This window comes from Papilio machaon, chromosome 2 (genome assembly GCF_912999745.1).
Source record: "Papilio machaon chromosome 2, ilPapMach1.1, whole genome shotgun sequence".
NCBI lineage: Eukaryota > Metazoa > Arthropoda > Insecta > Lepidoptera > Papilionidae > Papilio > Papilio machaon.
This window is the reverse complement of record NC_059987.1, coordinates 9198183-9223438: the sequence shown is the minus strand read 5'-3', so window position 1 is coordinate 9223438 and position 25256 is coordinate 9198183. Positions and strand designations below refer to the sequence as shown.

General features: G+C 35.0%; 1 protein-coding gene across 3 annotated transcripts in view; it reads right to left on the bottom strand.

Moving 5' to 3' along the window:
- Window positions 1–2608: 2608 nt before the first annotated feature.
- LOC106716945 (solute carrier organic anion transporter family member 74D) overlaps window positions 2609–25256 on the bottom strand; it is a 55771-nt gene continuing 33123 nt past the window's right edge. For all 3 annotated transcript variants that reach the window (XM_014510632.2, XM_045681414.1, XM_014510630.2), the window contains exons 3-11: window positions 13471–13611; window positions 8104–8235; window positions 7703–7867; window positions 6772–6897; window positions 6080–6216; window positions 5271–5401; window positions 4313–4509; window positions 3857–4033; window positions 2609–3183 (exon numbers count right to left, since the gene is read on the bottom strand). In XM_014510632.2, the coding sequence (XP_014366118.2) occupies window positions 2966–3183; window positions 3857–4033; window positions 4313–4509; window positions 5271–5401; window positions 6080–6216; window positions 6772–6897; window positions 7703–7867; window positions 8104–8235; window positions 13471–13611 (1424 nt within the window). In that variant the 3' untranslated portion in view covers window positions 2609–2965. The remainder of the gene's footprint in view (window positions 3184–3856; window positions 4034–4312; window positions 4510–5270; window positions 5402–6079; window positions 6217–6771; window positions 6898–7702; window positions 7868–8103; window positions 8236–13470; window positions 13612–25256) is intronic.

The following is a 25256-nucleotide window of genomic DNA, read 5'->3' as shown; positions in this document are numbered from 1 at the left end:
CAATCGTATATACTAAATTTCTTTTACACACGACCCAGCCTTTGATAAAAAATTAAAAAAATATTACACAAGAGCCATAAAGTCATTTTTAAGAAAAAAAACACTTCGGCTCTAAAATTGCTAGCTGTTATCCGTGACTTCGTTCGCGCGGAGTTGAAAAAAACTTAATATGCACATAGTTTGCACACTAATTACTATAGCTTACTAATTAAGTTTTTTTTATTCCACTCGGACAAAGTCGCGGGCGAAAACTAGTTATATATATAGATAGTAAACATTCTTTTTCTAGTCAATCGAATGGAATCGATAAAAAATCGATAATTTGATATGAATCGAATCATATATTCAATTTAATTTTTTTTTTTCATACAATGGAAGAAAAAAATTATCGACGTCTAAAATGCAATAAAAATGTCTGGATACAGCTCAAGTGTAATTTAAAAGAAATTGTTTATATTTTTAATAGAAAATACAACAGATTAAAAATTACCTATTAAAAATGCCTACAGATTATTATGTGATTATTTGTTTCATTATATTATTATATTTACAATTGTATTTTAATTTTAAATGTTACATAAAAAAAAAACCACGTTGTTCTAAACTAATTATAAACATCTAATCACTAGCCATGTAATTCGCAATAACCGAAACTAACTGAGCTGGCAATATATTGTACGTAACTTTGGTTTTATTGCATATTGTCATATTTCACCGAACGTTTGCGAACTTCGTCAATTTAATATCGAACTAAAAAAAAATTAAAAATCGTGGATTAAACATTCATAATAAGTTGGTATATTTTCCAACAGACTAACTTTAGATACCCTATTTTATTCCTTTAGTAAATTTAAAAAAAAACAATGGATGCTAGAAGTTATAGATTTTTTATTGGACTCTATTGATTTGATATATATTTTTAAAATAAAAATTAAATATCTTAACAGTTATCAAACGAAAAAAACCCAACTTTAATAGATAAGTCAAATTTTATTATTAAAATGTAATATTTTATATTTTATCTAGTTCGATTATAAACTGACGGAATTCAAATTATACATACATAAAAAGCTGCCGGTTTATTTTAACATATATAAATATAAAAACACACCTGAATTATTAAACTTAAATGCAAAAAAAAATCTAAACACATCAAATGAACGAAAAAAAAATATTAAAAACAATATATTGCGCGCCCAGTCTTAAAATAAACTCAGTCCTGGGATAAAGTGATATATAATATTTAGGCACATTTCTTATATTAACTATATTATGTTTATTATATGTTAAAATAATAACATACCAATGACTCCTATGAATAAGGGCCAATGTGGAAATTGACAACTTTACCAGAGAAGTTCTCAAAGTTTCAACCGTATAGGAAAAGATGGAACATAGACCCTTTTACTAAAGCAAAAAAAACTTATATATATAGTATTTGTGTTTAGTATAAGTTGTTAAGTAAATTAAGAGGTAACTTTTAACATAAAAAAGGAAATTAATTAAGAAACGGCTTAACTGACGTGTGATCGTCCGGTGACGGCACCGACTAGTTTCGGACCCATCGGGGGTCCATCTTCAGGGAGAGTGCGAGATGCGACGCGACTGCGAAGTCCTCAAAATAAACACACGCCCTGAAGATGGACCTCCGACGGGTCCGAAACTAGTCGGTGCCGTCACCGGACGATCACACGTGAGTTAAGCCGTTTTTAATTAATTTATTATTATGTCTCACGAAAGTTTAAATAATTTAAAAAAAGAAAAAATCATTAATTTGTTACTTTGGCCCTTATACATAGAACCCATAGATATCTTGTGATCAATTTTTTTTATTTTTTATTCTAACATCCCTCATATCTATTGTGATGTTGAATCATTGTTTCTTTAATGATTTCTAAAGAAAACCAAAGTTTAAAATGCATTTTGTTCATAAGTTTATAATAAAATAAAAAAAAAACTCAATAAGCATAGAGCGATATCAAAAAAAATATTATGCCTTAAATATTATGCATTGAAATGTGATGATAATTGTGATACTACTTTGGCATATGGCTTTCCTTAGCCATTTATTATTTACATGCAAAAAAAAGCTACTAGAAATATCATTCGTTATTACTTGAAAAAAAAAATTTTTTTTGTTAAATGTGTTACATAAAAAATATTTTGAGCCTATTGATGATTAAAGTTACATATAAAATATAGATCCCATACATATGTAACTTTATTCGTCGATGGGTTCAAAATAATATATTTAGTATAACACTTCACAAAAAAAAAAATTACTGGTCACTGTATTTTTTTTTATAGAAATAGTGTTCTTAATCAAAACTGGCCTTGTTACATATCTGTATCTTGAATAGAAAAAGATTTAAAAAAAAATTACACGCCAACAAAAAAAATTACAGACAGTAAGTGTCTTGTAAAATTTTTATTGAATATGTATAAAAAAAATTACGCATCAAATTTTGCTGACAGTCAAGATTTAATAATTGCGTAATATAAATATAATGTAAATATATTTTGCAGGATGCAATTTTTCATATTTTTATACGTAATACGTAAATACGTACAACAAATAATTTAAATCTAGTAACTTTAATAAAATTCCGCTAAAAACAATAGTTAGCATTTTGATGGCATTTTTAAATCTCCGTGCAAGATATAACCCATGTTATAGGCTCATTGTTTGGTCAGAATTAAAATAGCATTATGTTTGATTTAAATTATGCCAGTATAGGACAGTATTGACTGGCGCCAGTTAATGTTTACAGTATGTCAATTGCCTGCCAGCACTGATTTTGAGCGCTACTGTCACTGTACTGGCATAATGTAAACCAGGCTTTTGGCTATAGTATTCCAAATTTAAATTCACATTTAGTTGGACTGTGCAAGTTATAATCGACCTTACTACCTTCAATTTAAAGGTTATATTAGTTCAAAAGTGTGACTCGTAGGTGTGCGTACGTCAGAGCTGCGTGTCAGGGGCCGCGTGGGGTTCGTGTGGTGCGAGGGGTTCGTGGTGTGCGTGGGGCTCGTGTGGGGCGTGGGGCTCGTGTGGGGCGTGGGGTCTGGCGAGGGGCGCGGCGTCGGGCGTCTCCGCGGGGTTCATGTCGATGCGGCCCGCTTTGCTCCACACCAGCATGTCCATTATGAACGCGAGGAACATCAGCCCCGCCGCTAGACCTGAAAATATTAAATTATACATCTTATATCTAGCCGTATATTACTAATATTATAAATACGAATGTTTGGATGTTTGTTTGTTTGAAGGTATCTTCAGAACGGTTCATAGGATCTCGATAAAATTTGATATAGATGTAGATCATAGTCTGGAAGAACACATAGGCTACTTATTACGTCTTTTTTTTAATTCCACGCGGACGGAGTCGCGGGCGATAGCTAGTCTAGCCATATAGCTTATAAACTATATTAGAAGATATATCTAAGTAAAATGTGACGATGAGTGAGTGACATATTAAAGAACAAGCTATTACTTATCTCTTTTATTAACCTTTACACACTTTTAGTTCACACAGACATCAATGTAATTTATTTTACACTAGCTGTCGCCCGCGACTCCGTCCGCGCAGAGTTAAAGAAAACATAATAAATAACATATGTTCATTAAGATCTGTTGAGCCGTTCCAGAGATACCTTCAAACAAACATCCATCCATCCAAACATTCGCAATTATAATATTAGTGAGATAGTAAGTAGTTTATGACCAGTATTGATGAAAATTATTCAGTCTACCAAGTTTAGTGGTAGACATAAGTACCACCAAATATCTAACTAGGGGAAGAGAAAGAGAAATTCTCTTTCTCGAGTCACAAGAGTAAATATGAGAGAGTAATACCTAGATATAGATGTCTGAGACTGTCGTTGTCATAAGACGCGCAAGCGCCGAGCAGTCCGCAAGCCGCGTCTCTCAGCCGACACGCCGCGTCCACCGCCGCACCGAACAGTATGGGGCACGGCACGTTGCCGAACACGCCTATCGCAAACTGGATCACGCCCATCGCCATCGCCTTGTCTGTACAAATAAAAATCGTTCAATATCTTTTCTTACATATATTTCAAACGTAATTACATTTTAGTAGAGTTCGTACTTATTTACATAAGATACATTTACAAGCAAAAATTAGACGTTTTGTAGTAATTTTCTTACTTTTTATCCGAATCCCTTTTTTTAAAGACGAATAAAAAACGACATTTTTTTATTATTAATGATCTTTACGATACATTTTTAAAAAAATATTTTGAATACACATTTTTTAGCTATTAAAAAAATCTTGACTGACATAATACATACCATGTTTGTCAGTGCATCGTATGATGAGCAGCACAGCTCCGACCTCACCGGTGGCATGTATGAACATGGCGGCGGCGAAGATTGCCACGAAGACGTAGAGTTGTGCACACGGACCCCCGCACTCCCCGCTCACCGCCAAACCCCCACCACTCCCACCCAACACCTCAGATGAATTCAACATCGCGTACCGCTCGAGACTACACAAAACACATGCTACATTCAATACGCGAACTCTTTTACTTTCCTATAGTTCAGTGTTTCCCAAAGTGGGCGATAACGCCCCCTTGGGGGCGTTTGAAACCTAGGAGGGGGCAATAAGGGGCCCCAAAAATGGGGGGCATTGAAATTAATTAAAGTAATGAAATTGTAGTTTTTAAGTTTTAGGGCTGAATAAAAATTAGGTGGCTCTGAAATATATTTAATTTTCAAAGGGAGCGGTGAAAGAAAAAAGTTTGACAATCACTGCTATAGTTGAATCAATAATATAATTCACACTCGTAACTCAGAAAGGTAGGCAGAGACAGTCCTCTATTTTTCGAGGTCCTTGAAACATCTCTTTCGGTTCAAGAACTCTTAATACCGCCATTCTTAAGTAAGTTATAAATCTGGACAGTTTAAGTCAGTGTGTGTCGGATTATGGTTGGACATCACGATAATTTTGCACATGGCAATATTGAATTACATAAATAAAACTCCTTAGAAATTGTCAAACTATAATTATTTGCTATATTTGTTAATATAACAAGTTATTTTACGTCTTCGTAAATACATATTTGTGATATAAAGACGCGTAATAAATTAAGAGCCTTAGTAATAATTAATGAGCCTTTTATAAAATACAAAACAAAACTTATCACTGCTTAGAGACTTAGTATCGCACTAAAAGTTATTAACTGGTCACTTTATTATCTAAGGGAGGAAATTAACGACTGTGAGTGGTAAAGTTATGAAGACTCACATAGCCATAGCCTTCTCCCCTCGCTCGTGATCCTCGATGCAGGAGCAGTTGTAGTAGAGCCAGGTGGAGTTGTCGAGCTGTCGGCTTGACTCGCAGCCCGCCTGACACGCCGACACATATGTGAACGAGTCCTGACAAACACACCAACGTCACACATACATACAAACACACATACACTTTGTATTATGCTGTATTGATTTCTAAAAATAACATACAAAGTTGTAAAAAAATCATCAGTCATCTTTAAAGTCTATAGTATAATAAGATTCAAACTTTATAGCGGTTCGAAGTTTGCAAGAAAACTGCAAGTGCAGTTTTTTATAACTGGTATAGATCCATTTAGAGGTAATTTATAAATTACGTCACATGTAAAAGGGGAAGGAGAGGATTGACGAAGTGTGACATTATGTGAAAAGAGACATGAAAGAGTCAAAAATTTAGTGACATCACACTTTTTTCAACATACGATATTTCGTATTACAACACTAAATATAATTTAAATAAATACAAAAAAAAATTCGAAACACTATTTTTTTTATTTAATAAATTTTTCTAATGTAAAATTACAAAATATGTGATATCACTCTAGATAGGGGGGAGTCTCCCAAATGTGACTAGTTGTGACAACGACTATTAAGGGTCAAAAAACATAAAATTCATGAAACTTAATTTACGGATAGCCTCTTTCGTAACGTTAGCTAAAATATTTAGAAGAATTATGAGCTAGAATTTGAACAGCGCTGTATGTAATATCTATTATTAATTGCGTTTGTCTGTTTGTGTGTTTAACAGTATGTATGTTGTACAACCTGTCCGCAGACGGGGCTGTATGGTGCACCATCACAGTGGCAAGCGGCGCTGCAGGACAAGTTGCTGGTGACACCATTCTCACTCAGCATACGGAAACTCTCCTCGGGACAACTCACAAACATCAATACCACCATACCTGGATGACACAGGAATAGTGTTATTTTATAACTGACCAGGAATATAAAAAACCTGTCACAAGAGCAACAATTTTACATCAATAAAGAATTAAACATTAAATCCAGTATTTGGAAACCATTAAATGCCTAAATACATTTTTCATATTGGAACGAAGTTCCTTATCGCGCGTTGTGAAAGGGGGCTAGACGGAAAAAATTCTTACGAAAAGTTGTCACGACACTTTTTGCTATAGTAAGTATGTTAACGACGAATGAGCGCTACTTCACCATGGCAACGACGTGACAATATATAACGAAAATTCATAGAAATAAAATGTACTTCTTGTGAAGACTTAAGTTTTTTATTCATAGAATAAACATTGGTTCCTTCACTAATTAATAGAAAGGAACTTCGTTCCATCCGGGTGTCCCTTGACACCTCTCAAGTTTTTTTTAAATACTTCAAATTATAGGATTTTTTAATAAAATTTATTTTACTAATACAAGTTATTATTTCCAGAAATTTTCCTGGTCAAACTATATCTGACTACAGATGTAGATATATTGTAACTGACCAGCACTGTACATGGCTGCGGAGGCTGCGGTCCAGGCGGCGACCTGACGCGCCGTCGGTACCAGCTTCAGTATCACAACACCCGATGTTATGATGCCCAGACCCATTATCAGGATACCACCCAGACCTGCAAGTGGGAACAATAACGGTAACATATTTAATGATTCTTGTAACGTTCTCATTTGTAGATTAAGACAGAAATAATTTACATTAATTAAAACGTATACATAAACAATAAATGTCAATATAATCAATTATTTTAATTTTATTTATGAATAATTTATTGTGAAAGATAATTATGAATATTTCTAAAGTTATTTCGATGGAATAAAACGTTCATCTGTTAACTCCATATTTATAAATCTTATATATAAAATTTCCATGTCACAATGTTAGTTACCGTACCCCTCCGAAACGGCTTGACCGATTGTTATGAAATTTTATATTCATATTCAGTAGGTCTGAGAATCGGCTATTATCTATTTTTCATACCGCTATCAAGTTTTTTTTAACTGCGCGCGGACGGAGTCGCGGGCGACAGCTAGTATCTAATATAAACTAAAACACGCGGCATCCACGCGTGTGAAAACCGCGTACAAGATAAAAATTTTACCGAAACTTTACGTTTCCAGATTGTGAGGTTCACAAAAGTGTGAGGCACATACCTTCATCTTGCCTTAAACCTACAAATCTTTAAGATACACTGAGTTTTAAAATGGTTACTTAAACAGCCCCTTTGAGATTTAGTTCATAATGTCCCAAAGGAGAGGCTCTAAGTCTACCTAAATCAGGGGAGGCTTAACATAGAGGTTAGTGTAAATTTAATATGAAAAACCTACACTAAAGGACCACTGCAGTAATAACTAAAGATCTCTGAGTACAGCAGGTAATGTGTATGTTATCAAGATGCAGGGTTCATCGTAGTACCTCACCCGAGACAAGGTTGGCGTCGTGCGTCGGCAGCCGGAACTGCTTCTCCAGGTACTTGGGCAGGAAGCTGACCAGCCCGCTGATAGGCATCAGGTGCAACACCGAGCTCGCTGTGCGCCACATCAGGATGTCATTTGTCAGCTGACGTTTTATCGTCGCGAAGAAATCTGAAGCATATGACAATAATATGAATATTATAAACGTATAAGTGAATTAATTATATTGTAAATCCGTAAAGCCTGGCTTTGGCTTTTAACAAATTAAACATTGTTATATTTTATAAAAATTGTGATAGCTTGTCTTACCATATTTAATAATTTCTGAAAAGAGACCTTAACAATTAACTGGCATACTGATTATAAGGGCACTGTCTCGACATTCTAGTAACTCTTCACTTATGTACCTTTAAAGAATGGCTCGCTCTTCTCTTTACTCTTCTTCCTCGGCAGCGGCTGCGGGCTCTGCTTGATCTGTCGCGGGAAGAAGAACATGAGGATCGACAGGATCACCACGAAGCCCGCTATCACCACCATACCTGCAAACGTACGTTTAATTAAGCTTAAATCTTATAACAACATAATTTTATTCATAACTATTTTGTATTTTGTATTAATGTTTTAATTTTTTAGATAAAATGCTTTTATAAAATATGCATAATTTTGTAAAAGCTCCGCAAACGAATGTGATTTTTTTCTATTTTAAGAATCCGGAACGAAGATGAATTCAATCAAAGCTATAACTACAAAGTAAAAAGAAATGTTTATTGAAAATTCTCACGCAAATCTCGTAAGACGCACCTACAATCAATTGACTTCGGTGACGTAATAACAGAAGATTGCTTCCATTTTATAAATGGTTGCGTGAAGAACGCGCGATGTGCGACTTGAACGATTTCAACTGACAATTTTGTTTTGATAAATGTCAGAGAGTTCAGTTGAGACAAGTTTCTACTGCCTATTCCCGATATGTTACCAAAGGATAATGGTGTGAACATTTCCTCGCGAAAGCGTGCACATACATTTGTACAAGATACAATTTTAAAACTATAATATCTTTCATGTTCATGTGAAACATATAATAAAGGATACAAAGACTGGCAACATTTAAAAAAAAGCTAACATTGTTCAGTGACCCATATTATATTTGTAATTGTGTCGTTACTCGAAAATTATTTACACCATTTATATAATCTAAATGATAAATAAATAATCGCAAGCTTATCAAATTCACCTGTATGTGATAATATATTTTCTTAATATCCGCTAATCATACTGAGTTAACCGCCCCTAGATTTGTACAATACGTTATCGTTAATTATCTAGTGCCCATTATCTGGACAATAATGAATCAAATTAATTCAGTACATAGCGTCCGCAAAATACGTGCTAAGAAACTCTTATAATCGTCTTCGCGAAAAAAAAATGCTAATGAACAAATAAAATACGAGGCTAACATTGGAAGCAGGCAAGCATTGTTTATTCAGAACATCGGATAAGGTGTATAGTAATTATCTGGAGTCGAGGGGCGCGTCGAGGTGAAGAATCCTATTTTATATCCGGAGTTTATTTATAAACTATTATAACTAACTAGTAGTAATAACTAACTAGTATAGTGATATTTAAAAGAACTACGTCTGTTTGTGTCCCATATATGAGATTGAAAAGTACGTAGACTATCCTTTTTTTGAAACAATTGTCATAACGAAAGAATGCAGCTAGGTTCGAATGAAATGGAAATATGATAAAGCTTAATAGAGTTATTTTTTTTTGTCCAAACTCTTAGTTATGTGGTAACCATTAAAACCCTACAAAAAGTCACCAAACTACTGAATGTCATAGGCTCTCCTGATAATGATATTGACTAACGAGCTTCGGAAGTGCGATAAGACATGAAATTAAAAAAAAAAACTTCTTATCTAGAAGTTTGCGGATGCTTCCAAAAAATTGATAGTTACGATAGCCCCTTGGTCCCCGCACTGACCTTGAAATGGCCGAATACATTTATTGCGATAGATTCAAACAGAAAACATTTGCGCGGCCACAAGGTCGCCCGGTCGGCGCACAGTCAAGGGCGTTCGCTAGACGCACTACATGGCGATTATGAGCTGTTTACATTGCGCACAAAGGAACCATTGTCGCCCCGGCCACTGCTGCCTACATGACGAAGATACGCCAGTCGAGAAACCTAATTGATAATAGCAAATTATCTTACATCGTACTGCAAAATACCACGAAGTATTTTCCAAGTGGAATATACTTGCCACGATTTGAAGAAAATATCATTGCTCTCGCTCATATTATTATCACGACTCTATATCTCTTCGGTTCATTGTATTTGATTTCGTTTAGATTTACTCTAAACGTCTTACATATTCTGCCAGAGAATTTAAAAGGTTAATTTGAAAATGAGCTCTAGGAAATTTTAATTAGTAAAAATTGGGTTTTCTGTCACTTAAAACATAATAAACAAAATTATTTAAATATATCCAATTTGTATATTCAAGGGTGTTTCGCGTTAGGCCGATCGGAAAACACAAAAACTTAGAGTATTTCAAAAATCGAGTATGCAGATTAGTTTAAAAACCACAAAATAGAGGCGACGTATCAAAGGTCATCAAGTAATGCCGGGCCGAAAGTAAAAGTGTCCACCCACTAAATCCTCATTACTGGCGGCGGCATAATTGTGAGCGTGCCGCAGCCTTGGCCGTGACCGACGAATAGAGCGGCACGGGCTTATTTTAGCCGCGGCGACGCCTGATGTAAGCCACGTTATGTAATACTGAGTGCGCCTGCGCAGCGTCACGCGTCACACCAAGCCGCAAGAAAAGCGAAAGCCGAGAGAAAATTACACCTCTCTCGTCCAAAACGAGATACATCGTAGGACATTGTAGGACTATGTTACATTTGCCATAAAGACTGTATTTAACATTAGAACATATAACACAAGTTGCCTTTTAAATGCAATCGTTTAATACAGATGAAATCCAGTAATTCCTGAATTGATTCAGGTTCAACAGCCTACATCGTTTATTTCGTAAGACATATCGTTTCTAGTTCTGTAAACCTTTTTTGTACTCGCGAAACGTTAATCTTATATATCGATAAGTATTAACGTTTCGGGACTCTATATCCGAGAAAGAACATTTTCTAAATGTGTAATAAAATGAATAGAACTCTTAGTATGCAATTCACAAACAATTCTAAGCACTATATGAGCCTATCGTTTAAGCAATAACGTATACTGTTGTAGCCAAATCAATTGTAAGCAAGAGTTACATTAAACAATGCCACCTGCTTAAAGATATAATCACAAAGCAGTCGATTCTGATTGGCAGCGAATGCGGGAAACGTTTGCCGGTTGATTTACATATTGCGGCACGAGATCTATTTGCTCAATAACCGAGTATATTGAATCTGTTTGGTGTTACACAATGCGCTGTGTCACTACGAAGACGGTCGAAGCAGCGGTACGGCGTTATTAATGTTACCGAAAAGATTGTCGTGTTGTGCCCATATCGCTTAGCAACCGTTTAATTAAACGAGTTCGCTCGAAGATTCGACTCGCGATCGCGATGTACTTGCATCATATAAAATAAGTAATAAAATCGAGCCTACAATACAAATTATCGGTCTATAAAGTTAAACAAATGGGCCGAACGACACTGAATGCTAATTCGATACAGATAAAAACGATTACAAAGTACGATACGAGCGTATTGAATCTATTTCGATTATTACCACGTTCGGTACAAGTAAAAGAAGATCTGTCGAGGTGTTTATTAAAATTCAGCGCTCCATTCATAAGCTTATAGTGCTCGGACAATGAGGAAATACGCGGAAACCATTCGATGAGTGTTTGCGAATTCTTTATTGCCAGTCGAGGCACGCTTGGCACTCCTCCACTTGGGGCAATTGGCTGCGGGACTTAGGACCTTGTCCCGTGGGCAATAGAAGTGCCTTTGTGGTTTTTGAAATGCAAATTTCACGGCGAGGGCTGGCACACGCATTCGATCGGTACCCGGGTCACGCGTGTGCTTTCTTTGCGAATTTCGCGCGCAAATCCATCGAGGCGAACGGCTACGTAACGGTAGATGGCAGTTTCACGATGGAATGCCATCGAACAGAAGCCCTGCGCCCGCACAACGCACATAATAACGCGCCAACGATGCTGCTGAATTGCCTTAGCGGAGTTTCGCACCATTGTTCCATACTATGTCACAAGCGAGCTTGCCAGCTCTCGACTGAACGGTGCTGACCGTTTAAAGACATGTTTAAATTACTTTTAAAGTTCATAATAACTTTGCAGCATTAATCGACGGTGTCAAATTATAAAATGGTGTATATTTCGCAAGTAACTTTCAACCTCGCCTCTGATTTATACTCAACCGAGAACCCTTCATACAAATGGTTGCGGCGCCGCTGCAATGTACGTATTTACGACCATAAAGCAACATAAAACTTAAGAGTCAATAAACTTGTCGAGTTTACATATATTATTCTCGTCTTGTTACGTTCCGTTTTACACAAAAAATGCAAAGCGTTCTGGTATTCCTGTTGCGTGGAACGAAATGCATTATGACGAGAGAGAAGGTTGACGCAACTATGTAAGTAGAGACAAGTTAATTAATAGAACATTAAACTCTCTTTTACTGGTGTAAATCTTAGTTTAATAGTCAAGTAATTTACTTTTACGACTACTACAAGCAAGTGCTGCGTTATTAAACTAGCAACATTTTTTCACACTTTTAGTTTCTAGTACTTTGATGTAATATGTTACGTCTTTTCTATTAGCAGGAACTGAAGTGGATGGCAGTAAACACTATGTTAAATTAAATAATTTTACTAATATTATACTAATGCAAAAGTTCAGATGGATGTTTTTTTGAAGGTAAATTTGACATAGATGTAGAACTTAAACGGAAGAACACATTGGCTACTTAAAACGTTGTTTCTTTAATTCCGCGCAGACGGAGTCGTGGACGACAGCTAGTATTATACAATTTCTATTTTACTGCAGTTCAATAAGCATAAAGAAATATTATGTCCTATAAAAATTGTCGAAAGTCAATAAAGGAATATATTCAAAACATACAAAAACAAATGCATGTTATGTTCTTTGTTTCGAAAAAACATCGGATGTATATAATATAGTAATCGTGTTTCAGATATAATATAAAAAAATGTATGTTGAACATTTTGGTATAGACGGGAAATCAATAAATTGTTTTCAGATTCAACAAAGTTTTATATGTCTAAATGGATTTAAAGTAGAAAAAGGTATAAAAAGAAATAATAAATTGATTTCATTATTGACACGAGGCAATGACTTTGCAAAAACGTTTAATCAATCTGCACCGCTGCTATACTTATACAAATTACTTCAAGTCATAACGTAACGTGAATGGAATTTTCGAAAAGTTATTTGCCGAATAGTCATTAAAATGAAAAAACGTAAGGTTCCTTGGATTAAGGAGAATGAGGTGATGCAAGTGCATGAACTTATTTTCTTTTCCCCATAGTTTGACTGATAATTACGAAGATTGCATTGCATTTAGGCACATAGTTGCATAATATTGTCGTAAAACATTAACCTACTACAACTTTGTTACATGTGGAAAACAATGAAAAGTTTAACACGTTCAGTACCGGCGACTCGTCTACCGAGTCTACCGAGAAATATATGCAGCATACTCGAAGACATCGTAAAATCGTAATAGCACGAAATGTGTTAAGACAATTTCTATACGTTATAAAATAGCAGAATTACTCACCTAACCACCAAGCGCCGACCCATCGTGGATCAGTGTTATCATATCCAGGATCTGCCAAAGGGTCCACGTACACTCTTGTACAGAGGGCGCCCAGCATAAAGCCAAGAGCTGGACCGATAACTCTGATACCGATGGTAATCGCTGTTGACAAAGAAAAGAAATATTAAAACAAAGACAAATCAGAAAAATCCAATGTCACATACATAAACGACGAATGCTCCATTTTCTTTGACTGTATATAATAACTAGCTTTTTTCCCGCGACTGCGTCCGCGCGGAATTAAAAAAAACTTTATAAGTAGCCTATGTGTTCTTCCAGATTATGTTCTACATCTGTGCCAAATTTCATCAAAATCCGTTGAGCCGTTCCGGAGACACCTTCAAACAAACATCCATCCATCTAAACTTTTGCATTTATAATATTAGTAAGAAGTAGATATATATGTTTTTCTCGATCTAATCAGTAAACTTTTTGTACATGCCTCACATCAGATTAGGAAAAGCAAGGACGAGTGAACGGCTATGAATTATTGGGACCAGCGACGCTATATTGAATCCTGCGTACCTGACACCTCGTACCATAGCCTAATTTGAAATATTTTTACGTTCGTAAAAAGAAATAAATAAATCATAAAAATATTATATCTTCTTTAGTGATATAAGATCTGATAACATTCCTCACGATTGGCATTGCAGCAAAACACGTGTTTATAATAAAAAAACACTTATTTTTATCACTTTAATTATCATTCTGAATTTATTTTAAACGTTACTCGTAATCTCAAGCGGAACGGCCGATTAAAAGGAAATTTAAATTTGAAATGTTCTGTAAACTTCAGCTTCCGTTTAAAAATAAATCTGTCCTTGTATTCAATATTCATGTTCAAAATTTCAATTTGGAAATCCTTTAATAAAAGTATAGAATCATAGATAAATATAATAATACCACAAATATATAAGTAACTTTGAATGGTTTTAATTCAACATCTCCATTATACCACTTTTGACAATAAGTAAATAATTTTTATAATAAACGCAGCCGATAATAAAGCGTCAAGCACTCTTAAAATAATAAAAAACTTGATCAAATGAACATAAACAGATGACAATTTCTTTAGCAGACAGGGCGCAGAGGGCCGTCGCGAGTTCCAATTGAGGGCCATTAGCCCGTACATAAGAAATTATTGGTAATTGTATCTCTTAACATTCCAATAGTTAACTTCGTCAAACTACAATTAAACAGTCGTGCTATCAAGTTGCTGCATTAACTAAGCAGTCGCTTCAATCTCAGTCATCCATCATCCATTGCAAAAAATTTTTTGCAATGGATGCTCGCAAGAAATTACTGAAAGACAATTTTTGAAATGCCACAACTGTCACAAATATTATGATCTTCTCTGCACGAATGTTACCGAGAAACGGTTTTATAATATTATGTCAACGGAAAATAAAAAGAACTGGAAGTGTCAGGAGTGTAAAAATAAGGAGCTTAAAACTGACACTGTAATGAAACAAGGCTTGCAGCAGTCTCCCAACAACAATAAGGATGAGACCCACCGTGAAAATATCACGTTACGCAGGCAGGAGAAGCAAAAGACTATGGCCACAATAGTACCCGCCTCCGCTGTGTCTACTGCATCCGGTTTACAAGCGAATGAATTGACTAGCGAACTGAAATTATTACGACAGGATATAAAAGAAATGCGGAATGATATGCTGGATTTCAAAAGTACCATAGCTAATCTTCTTGTTGCAATTAACACGTGTAATCAACGTCTTGACCGCCTTGAGTCCCGAATAGAAGTAGTGGAGTCAAAACATGAACATGACGGTAAACGTGCTGAAGATATTTCTCTCTTAGAGAATACGATCGCCGATCTAAAAATGGAACTCAACGACAGGGACCAAGATTTATTGCGCAATGACATCGAGATCGCTGGCATACCTGAAGAAAAGAATGAGCTTACCTTACACCTCGTGCTCGCTGTCGTAACCAAACTAGGGGTGACGGTTGAAGAGCGCGATGTTGTCTGTGCTGAACGTGTGGGAGCCGTACGTCGCGATCAGAGCGACGCAGTACGACCACGCCCTATTGTGGTACAGCTTGCACGTCGCACTCCCCGCGATAACCTATTGGCGGCGGCTCGAGTTCGACGAGGTATCACTACGGATGGGCTGGGACTTACCACTGCTGCGTGTCCATTGTACATCAATGAAAGATTGACTAGGTACAATCGTCACATATTTTACAAGGCGCGTACAGAAGCTAAACTTACCAACTGGAAACATGTCTGGACTCGTGGGGGTAAAGTTTTTGCCCGAAAAGACAATGGCTGCCCGCTTCATAGATTGCGTTTTGAAAGCGATTTAAGTAAAGTTTTTGGTTAATGAAACTGTTCGTTCCTAAAATTACAAATTATTTACTTAACGTTAATGAGTCTAACATTTGTATTTACTCAGATCTAAAATTTATTACCACATTTACTTCTTTGTTTTGGATACTGCCTGTAATTTATAAACGTCTGATAACTCAATATTTGCAAAATCTGTATAAAAAATATACAACTAGAATTGCTAATAAACCAATGATTTTTGTTTATTACGTAACATACCGTTATTACTATTTAATTCTACTATGTATATCGATTTTGTTGGCCTTATTAATTTTTTTATTCTGTTTTTCACCTTGTATTTGTATAAAAATTTTAATGCTGTATAAAATCAATTGCATAAAAACAATCTACACATCATATTACTGTAAGACAATACATTCAACACATCGCACTTACTACATACACTTTTGTGTGCGGTATAGTAGAATAGTAAATAAGAATGATCACACTTACGGACTTGACTGGCGGCACACCTCACAATTATGCGAATTCATTGCACATTGTAAATACTGTCAAATTACGTTTGCATTTATAATTAAATTTAAAAAAAACAAAAAAGTGTCAGTTGGGCTTCTAAATGCAGGTTCTTTAGGAACCCATCACGATGAGTTGACAGCAGCCATATTACGGTTTGATTTAGATATTTTAGCCATAAACGAAACTTGGTTAAGAGAGGGAGAGGAGGGGCGGGCACCATCTCCGCCGGGATATCGTTTCCTGCACATACCACGACGGTCTGGAGTGCGTAAGCGCGGTGGTGGAGTTGGGTTTTTCGTTCGGCACGGAATTAACGTTCGTAAGATAGTGCATCCGTCGAATAATGATGACGTCGAACAGATGTGGTTAAGTCTGAGTATAGGTGGTATTAAGACGGCCATTGGCACAGCGTATCGGCCTCCTTGGCTTAATGTGGACGTATTTATTGATGCACTTACTGAATCAATCTCCTCCTTCGGCAAATATGAGAATATTGTTCTAGTAGGCGATTTCAATATAAACTGTTTACTCCCACATAATTCAAATACACGGAAATTAAATATTTTCTTAACATATCTGAATCTTACTCAGTTTGTAAATCAACCTACACATATTTCAGAACACAATGAAACATTAATTGACATAGTTTGTTCCAATGCTGCTATTTATAATGTTTTAGTTAATCACATCCCTGAGATTTCTCATCATGCCCTTATAACTTGTCAGCTTAATATTAAAACTGTGCGAACAGCGCCTAAATTAATAAGTCGGAGACCGCTTAAAGATATTAACTTTGAAAATTTTAATTATGACCTAAATTCTACAGATTGGGATAAAATTATATATGGAGACATGAATGAAATGGTACTTAATTTTAACAACAAAATACTTGAACTTTTTAATGTATATGCGCCTGTGCAATCCTTTCTGTTAAAGAAGAAATCATATCCATGGATCACGCACAATGTCAGAGAAATGATGAATTTACGTGATAAGGCATACCTTAGGAGTAGGAATACTAAATTAGATGCCCATGTGAAATATTATAAGGATCTTAGAAATCTTGTGAATTCTGCAATCAATCGTGAAAAAGTTGCTTATTTCAAACATTTCGTTAACACCAATAATAATCCAAAAACGCTATGGAAAAATATCAAAAGCAATGTGGCAAATTTTAAAAATAAAGACTACGTCCTTCCAACACATCTCTGTAATCCTGATGATATTAATAACTATTTTTTAGACATTCCCGGTAATAACAATAATATAAATTTATCAACTCTTAGTCGTTACGAATTTGATAGATTCAACAACAGCACATTCAAATTAAAAACTGTTGATGAAACTACTGTACTTAATGTAATCAGACATTTTAAAACCAACGCCCAAGGTGATGACGGCATCACCTTAAATATGTTATTGCTTACACTACCCTATACTCTGCCAGTTATAACAAAAATAATCAATCATTCAATTAGCACGGGTTCATTCCCTGAACAATGGAAGGTAGCTGCGGTGAAACCGATTCCAAAGAAACAAAACCCAGATGATTATAGGGACCTTCGTCCAATAAGTATTTTGCCATTCATGTCAAAGATTTTAGAGAAAATTGTTTGTACTCAAATGACAGAATATCTTGAACAAAATCAAATACTACCTGTCAAGCAATCCGGATTTAGAAGGTCTCGTAGTACAGTGACTGCTTTGTTGAACGTAGTTGACGATGTTCTGGTAGCACAAGATAGTGGACAAGGTACGTTGTTGGTTCTACTTGATTTTTCTCGCGCTTTCGATTCTATAAACACAACGCTGCTCTTGTCAAAGCTCGCTTACTATGGCTTCGATTGCTCTACAATAAGATGGTTTGCTAGTTACCTAAATAATCGAGTACAATATGTAAGGCTCGGTAGAGATAATGGGCCAGACATGGTATCCACTAAAAGAACTGTTAACAGAGGGGTACCACAAGGGTCTATTCTGGGACCTACTCTTTTCATTTTGTATATTGCAGATATTATTAACGTCATTGAACATAGCCGATACCATTTATATGCGGACGACATTCAATTATACTTTTCTTTTAAACCACACGAAACCAAGTTAGCCGCAAATAAAATAAATGCAGATCTAGAGGTTATAGCAAAATGGTGTAAACTCAATAGTCTAATACTCAACCCTTCAAAATCAAAATACATGCTTTTCGGAACTAGTAAGCAGATAGACAGAATTATTTCAGAGAATCCGCAAATTTCTATTGATGGCTGTTCTTTAGAGCGAGTACTTTTAGCCCGTAATTTAGGATTAAAAATGGACAGTAAGTTACGCTTTGAGGAACACATACTAGAAATAATGCGCAATTGCTTTTATAGGCTTAAAGTCTTGTATGGTATTCGTGAATATTTATCGGTAGACATACGCGTAAAATTGTGTGAAACGTTGATTTTATCCAAATTGTCGTATGCTGATTCTGTGTTTAGCGGGTGCTTATACGCTAGGACTAAAAAATTAATTCAAAGAATTCAAAACGCCTGCGTACGTTTCTGCTTTCCAATCCCCCGGCGATCTCATATCACTCCATTTTTAAACCGTCACAATATGCTAAACATGGCCAATCGACAAATCCTGCACTTTTCCACGCTGCTTTTCGGAGTAATAAAATCAGGCGAACCCTCTTATTTATATGAAAAGCTAACGTTTTCACAGCGGTTCGCTAGAACGGCACCACGTCTCAATTTTCCTAAATACCATACGAGTGCTTTTCGTGGTAGCTTTCGTTTCGCTGCAACTAAGTGCTGGAACGATCTCCCACCTCCTATCAGAAACTCTATCTCCTTCAATTCTTTTAAATTTAAATTAAGGTCATGGTTACTTTCTATTCAAAAATCTAGCACTTAGTTGTCTAACTTTTAATGTTGCATTGAAAACAGTGTAATTTTAAACAATTAAATTGACTTGGGCCATTTCAATGTTTATATATAACTTTATTTATTTTTTATTATTTATTTTTATTTTTTTATTTATTTTTTTTTTTTAATTATTACTATTATTATTTATAAAGGTGCCAGCTGAAAACCAGCGCAGGGGCAGTTTAGTCTGTCCCTGCTTCGCTGAGCTGGCTCCCTTTTGCCACACTTTGTGCCTTTTATGTGTCTGTTTTTCTTTTTTGATTTTATATTTTTTTTTTTGTGTGTGGCAATAAATGTTTTCTTTCTTTCTTTCTTTCAGTCGACCGGCGCCGGCGCAGCTAGTGGCCGAAGCACGGACTGACGGGAGATAACGAAACCGGACGGTAATCGAAGGTCGATGACACTGTCCCAACAACCAACTGTCCCAGTTTCCGAAATAATATCGCATGTTATAATAAAAATTTAACAAAGGAACACTCTTGGTGGGTGACTGACCGAAAAACAATCAAGTACTTGCGCCCGATGGTAATCTTTCCTCGTAATCGACTGCAACGCTTGCCAAAAACCCAACCGAGAAGTCGCGCGCTCTTCACTGCGAGGAATATAAACTATATGCTACTATATGTAATATCATCATACGCTTTTTAAATAAATAATCGTCTCGTCAGGATCGTTTTTCAAAACGAACAACACACGGTGCTCGATTCAAGTTTTTATTCACCTCGCAACCTACACGCTAACACTGAAATCGAGTACATAACAATATTAAATTTTATCAAATTTAACTTAAGGTTTAAAATAACTCGTGGCTTGGGTTAAATTGTAAGTATGACCAGGCGTATAACCGTCCTTACCGGTTCCGATGCATCATGACTTGCGCGCAAGTGCTGCATCTCCGAATTAACGCTCGTGTGGATTGTCGAAAATGACGAATTGCATCATTATATCCACCGCCATCTTGGAACATGTTCCGAGAGGTAACGGAGCGGAAATGTTATCGGCTTTTACAACCATCGAGATATTGGATCCATTCATATTTCCAATGTAACCCGCGTACCGAAATAAAACAAGTAACATTTTAAAAGTCTGTCTCATTCAGAAAAAAATAAAATAAAATATTTATACGAAAATATTCTCAGAATTAATATTTAACATATTAATGTTTCATGTCAGTAAATGAATGAAGGTAATATTGTAAAAATGCATTATTAATCACATACATGTTCTTCGCAATGTTACTAAAACGGTACAAATGCAAATTTATGTTTTACATTTAATAAAGTAGTAAAAACTGTGCCATATTAATTTGTACTCTTGTGTTAATTTTTATTTTTAAATGTTATACTAGATCTCTTTTTTGCCGCATTACCTTAGAGATGTTATTCCCTACTATTACAGCGCAATTGCAAATAACGATACCACAGTCTAATTCCTAATTTGGACAATGGATAAGAATATAACTTTGTGAAACAAGTTAACATAAAATTATAACATTGATTTGATGTTAGTGCGCATGCATTACACCGTATTAGGAAAAGCGAGGACGAGTGAATGCCTCCGTATACGCTCGAACATTTATAGAGGTAAGATCCTGTGCAGTGGATAAGATTACAAGCAGTATAAATTAAAAAGATGTAGTCATAATTAAAAGATAATAAGACTTTGTAGATCTGTAGAACAATCCTAAAATGGCTATCATTTAGTATAAAATTATTACAATAAATATATTAGTGATTGCGACATACACGACCTTATTTACAGAAGCGGACGCGGCAAGGTTATCTGTCCTAGTCCTGTTGCCTTTCATATCGGTCGTGTGCATCCAGTGGTGCATTGTACTATATATTTATATAACCAAAGTTAACACTGACGCATTAATGTAAAGGTAAATTAATTTCTTTTCGAAATAGATAATTATGTTAAAACGACTGATCGCATAAGCATCGATGTTTTCAATGTGTCGTCAATCAAAAAACTCCATATCGTACCAACTATAACTACCCAAAAGAGTACAAGACAATACTTTTCTTACGTGGTATATATACAATATTTGTTGGATGCAAGAATGGGCCGGATGGACCGGTGAAATACCACGACCACACATAAGACAGGCGTCAAATAATGCCGGAGTATGCATGCCGGTACGCGCCAGAGGCTTAATTATAAACCACGACCCATTCCCAAGCTTTAAGGAAATGATGGGAAGGGGAAGTAGATTTGGTAGAGGAGAGGACGCGTAGGAAGGGGAATATCCTCCGTTGATTAAAAGTAGATACCACAGCAGCAATTGCAAGTGTCTATTATCAGCGGTCGCATCGCTATTCTGGAGAATTGAAGTGGTCGCTTGTTCGTATGCCACCTTGTAATATACAAAAAATTCTAAGACTTATTAAAAATTCCGTAACATTTCTTTGCAGAAAGTTGAATAGAGCTTGTAGCGTAATTTAATGACAATTGTTATTTTATTTTGTTCACTCTTCACTATTAAATAGCTAATGACCAAACCGATACATAATCCATGATTTAAAAAATGATTCTTGTTTCAATGGTACAGACAAAGCCTAGTGCAACCGCTAGTTAAAATAGTATATATATACGAATAGACAAGTCATAGTGGCTCGGTCATTGATCTTAAAACATGTTAAATAAGTTTCTGGAAGTATGACTAATTCGGAAACTTTTATGAATAGACATAAGCGATAATCCACCTGTCCAAACAAAAATTAACACAACCGAATTGTTTAACATTTTTATTTTAGAACTGCAATAAAAATATATTAAGATAATATACATAAAAACAAGATTATTGGAAGGAAAAAGAAAACAAATAATGAAAGCAGCAACAAAAGTAAAATTAACGTCGATTCAATCACCTTTGGCTGCAATGTACACGCTTCGCATATCATCAAAATCCAATATCTAATCTGTCATTGGTAATCTAATCTCTGCAATGGCCGCTGGTTGGGAAACTGACCTACGCCAAGTGGCGCAGCGAGCGATTACAATGTAATGCGATAGGCTCGCAAAAAACTTGCACAAGTGCACTGCGCCGCGCCGGGCTGTAATCTGTCGCATATTACGTATGATAATTGAACGTTTACGTCTGCTACGGCATACGTAAGCAGAATTCATTGTATGTTATACTCTCATTATCCACAAAAGAAGCATAAGCGCAAAATACTGTCATCCTATCTTCTAAACTAAAAATTACAACTCAACTTACTATTGGTCTTCTGTAGCCATTGGCTAATCGTTGGTTTCTGAGACCAGAATCCTTCTATAAAAATATAGTTACCTCTGTTTTGTCAAAGATAATGAGAGGGACAACGTTATGTTTTAAACGGGAATTTTGATTTGAGAAACCAAAGATAAAATATATACTGTTTGTTTCACCGCAAAATTACATAATATGATTTACATTTCTGTACATATATATATATATGAAAGTTGGCTTATTCCAACACTAAATAATAAAGCTATTTAACTCAATTCTATTGTTAACTTCTCTGCAAGAAAGTAGAGCGCCGGATACAAATTGCTGGTTGCGTATACAATTTGAAGAATTCAAGCCACAGCCGAAACTGAACTTTCAAAGAACTTGTGATTCATATTGAGGAAAAATTCATCAAAAACTCTAAGCAAGACCTGTTTAGAAATACAACGACACTGTCTCGATTTCTTGTCTTTACCTATCTATTGAAATATAAAATTAATTATAGAAATAATTTGGCAGATGATTCAAATGACGACGATGTCAGTGTTTACTACTAAATGTTAAGGACAGGTATTAACTTTTAATATGATCTCATATTGCTATTTCGTGTATATATGTTAAACTAGCTTTTACCCGCGACTCCGTCCGCGCGGAATAAAAAAAATGCACACAAGATAAAAAAGTTCCTATGTCCGTCTCCTATTTCTAAGCTACCTCCCCATCAATTTTCAGCTAAATCAGTTCGACCGATCTTGAGTTATAAATAGTGTAACTAACACGACTTTCTTTTATATATATATATAGATAAGAAGACATGAAAGCCGGAATCAAAACGTTATATAACATGGGAATGAAACTGTCCAATTATACTCAATAAACAGTAATCATTAATTAAAGAGAACATGTCCAATTAAGTTTTCTTCATATAAAAAATGAACGAACCGCCCAAGACGTCTGGAAAATCCGGATCGATTCCAGGTACAGGCAACTTTTGAATAGTTTGTAATCAACAGCTTTTCGATTTTAAAGAAATAATTTTAACTAAAATAGATAAATACAAAGTAAATTAGTCTAACCACATCAATTTAAGGTAGTTAAAATTACTACTTCTAAATTACATGACTCGCGTCTGTATAATCTGAGATAGTACAAATTAGAGATAATATTTTAAATACAGTGGCTAGTATTGTGTCACCGCCCTGCACGGTGCCGAGACGTCCCGGCCCACTGACACAATTGTACTGCCACTACTGAAATACCTGTCATATCCAACATTTTTTGTATCAGGTAACTATTGCCCGTTTCATAAATGACGTTGTTTTGTTCTTCAATTGTTTTTTTAAAGAAAATTTATTAAATTGAAATATACTAAATTGGAAACATTGCTAAATAAAAATGGTTAAAGTAAAATAAACCTCAGATGGGAATTAAACTCATAACACGATACATAAGCTTACCTAAGAAGAACTAATTTTTTGAGTTGAATTGTTTAATGTATATTTTTTGAGTTATTGAAGTAATTTACTAAAATAGGCAGAGATAGTACTAGGTAAAGATATCGCTAAAAATAATTGTGATCCGCTTCAAATCTCCGAGACAATCGAAAGTGAAAGTTAAACTAGAATTTCTCTAAGAAAAGTATGAGGTAATTGTATACACCAGTTTTACACCTCCGGCAATAATACGTAGGTTTTAAAACCACTGCTACAATGTTGCTCCATACTTCTATAAAGGAATATTTAATTCTAAAATAATTTTGGAGAGCGAAACATAAATAAAATAGAAAGCAGCTCAGAATATTCAAATAACCTTAGAAAATATCCATTTTATTTTAGTACAATTATAACGTAATAATTATGAAAAACATAACAAAAAATAAATAATACAATCGATTTTCTTCATTTGCATAATAATTATTAATATTAAATCCATTTTTCTTGACGATATTAATAAGCCTCTCGAACTATAAGAAAGCATTGAAAATAATAATTAAATGAATAATTTAACTTGTACCAAGGGAAGTCAAAGTAAAGCGAGTGATGTAGGAACAGTCAACAAACAAGGGCGACCCATATCGCGTGTTATGATAAATCAGCCACAGTATGTGATACACTAATTTAGGTCAATATATACATCGTCATTATTAATTAAGGTCAACAAATTAAATCATATCATTAATTATATACACATAAAATAATGTAGTCAATAAGAAAATTAATTACATAACTTACATCGGATCTGATCGACCTACATAGATAACGATAGGAATGCGAAAAACATGCATAAATATTTAAAGTTATCTACATCTTGTGTATTAAATAATTTTGCTATTTAATATTAAACTATAGTAATAACTTCATTATTTATACTTCACATTTTATTATAATCTTACTAATATTATAAATGCGAAAGTTTGGATGGATGGATGGATGTTTGTTAGACGGTATTTCCAAAACGACTGAATGGATCTCGATGAAATTTGGCATAGATGTAGAACATAATCTCGAAGAACACATAGGCTACTGAGTTTTTTATTCCGCGCGTACGGAGTCGCGGGCGACAGCTAGTTACATATATTTTATAAAGTTTTATGACTGTGTAATATAAGTATAGTAATTACACACATAAGCTACATAATATTTATAATTTGACACCTATTATGTACTTTTGGAAAAATAATTATACATAATAAAGCCTAGATAAGCGAGAATCGAAGGGACCGCGACATTTTTCAAGCTTATAGAGTTTCTCTCTTATGGAGGTCGTCCTTCGAGAACGGACAATGACTCTAGACTAT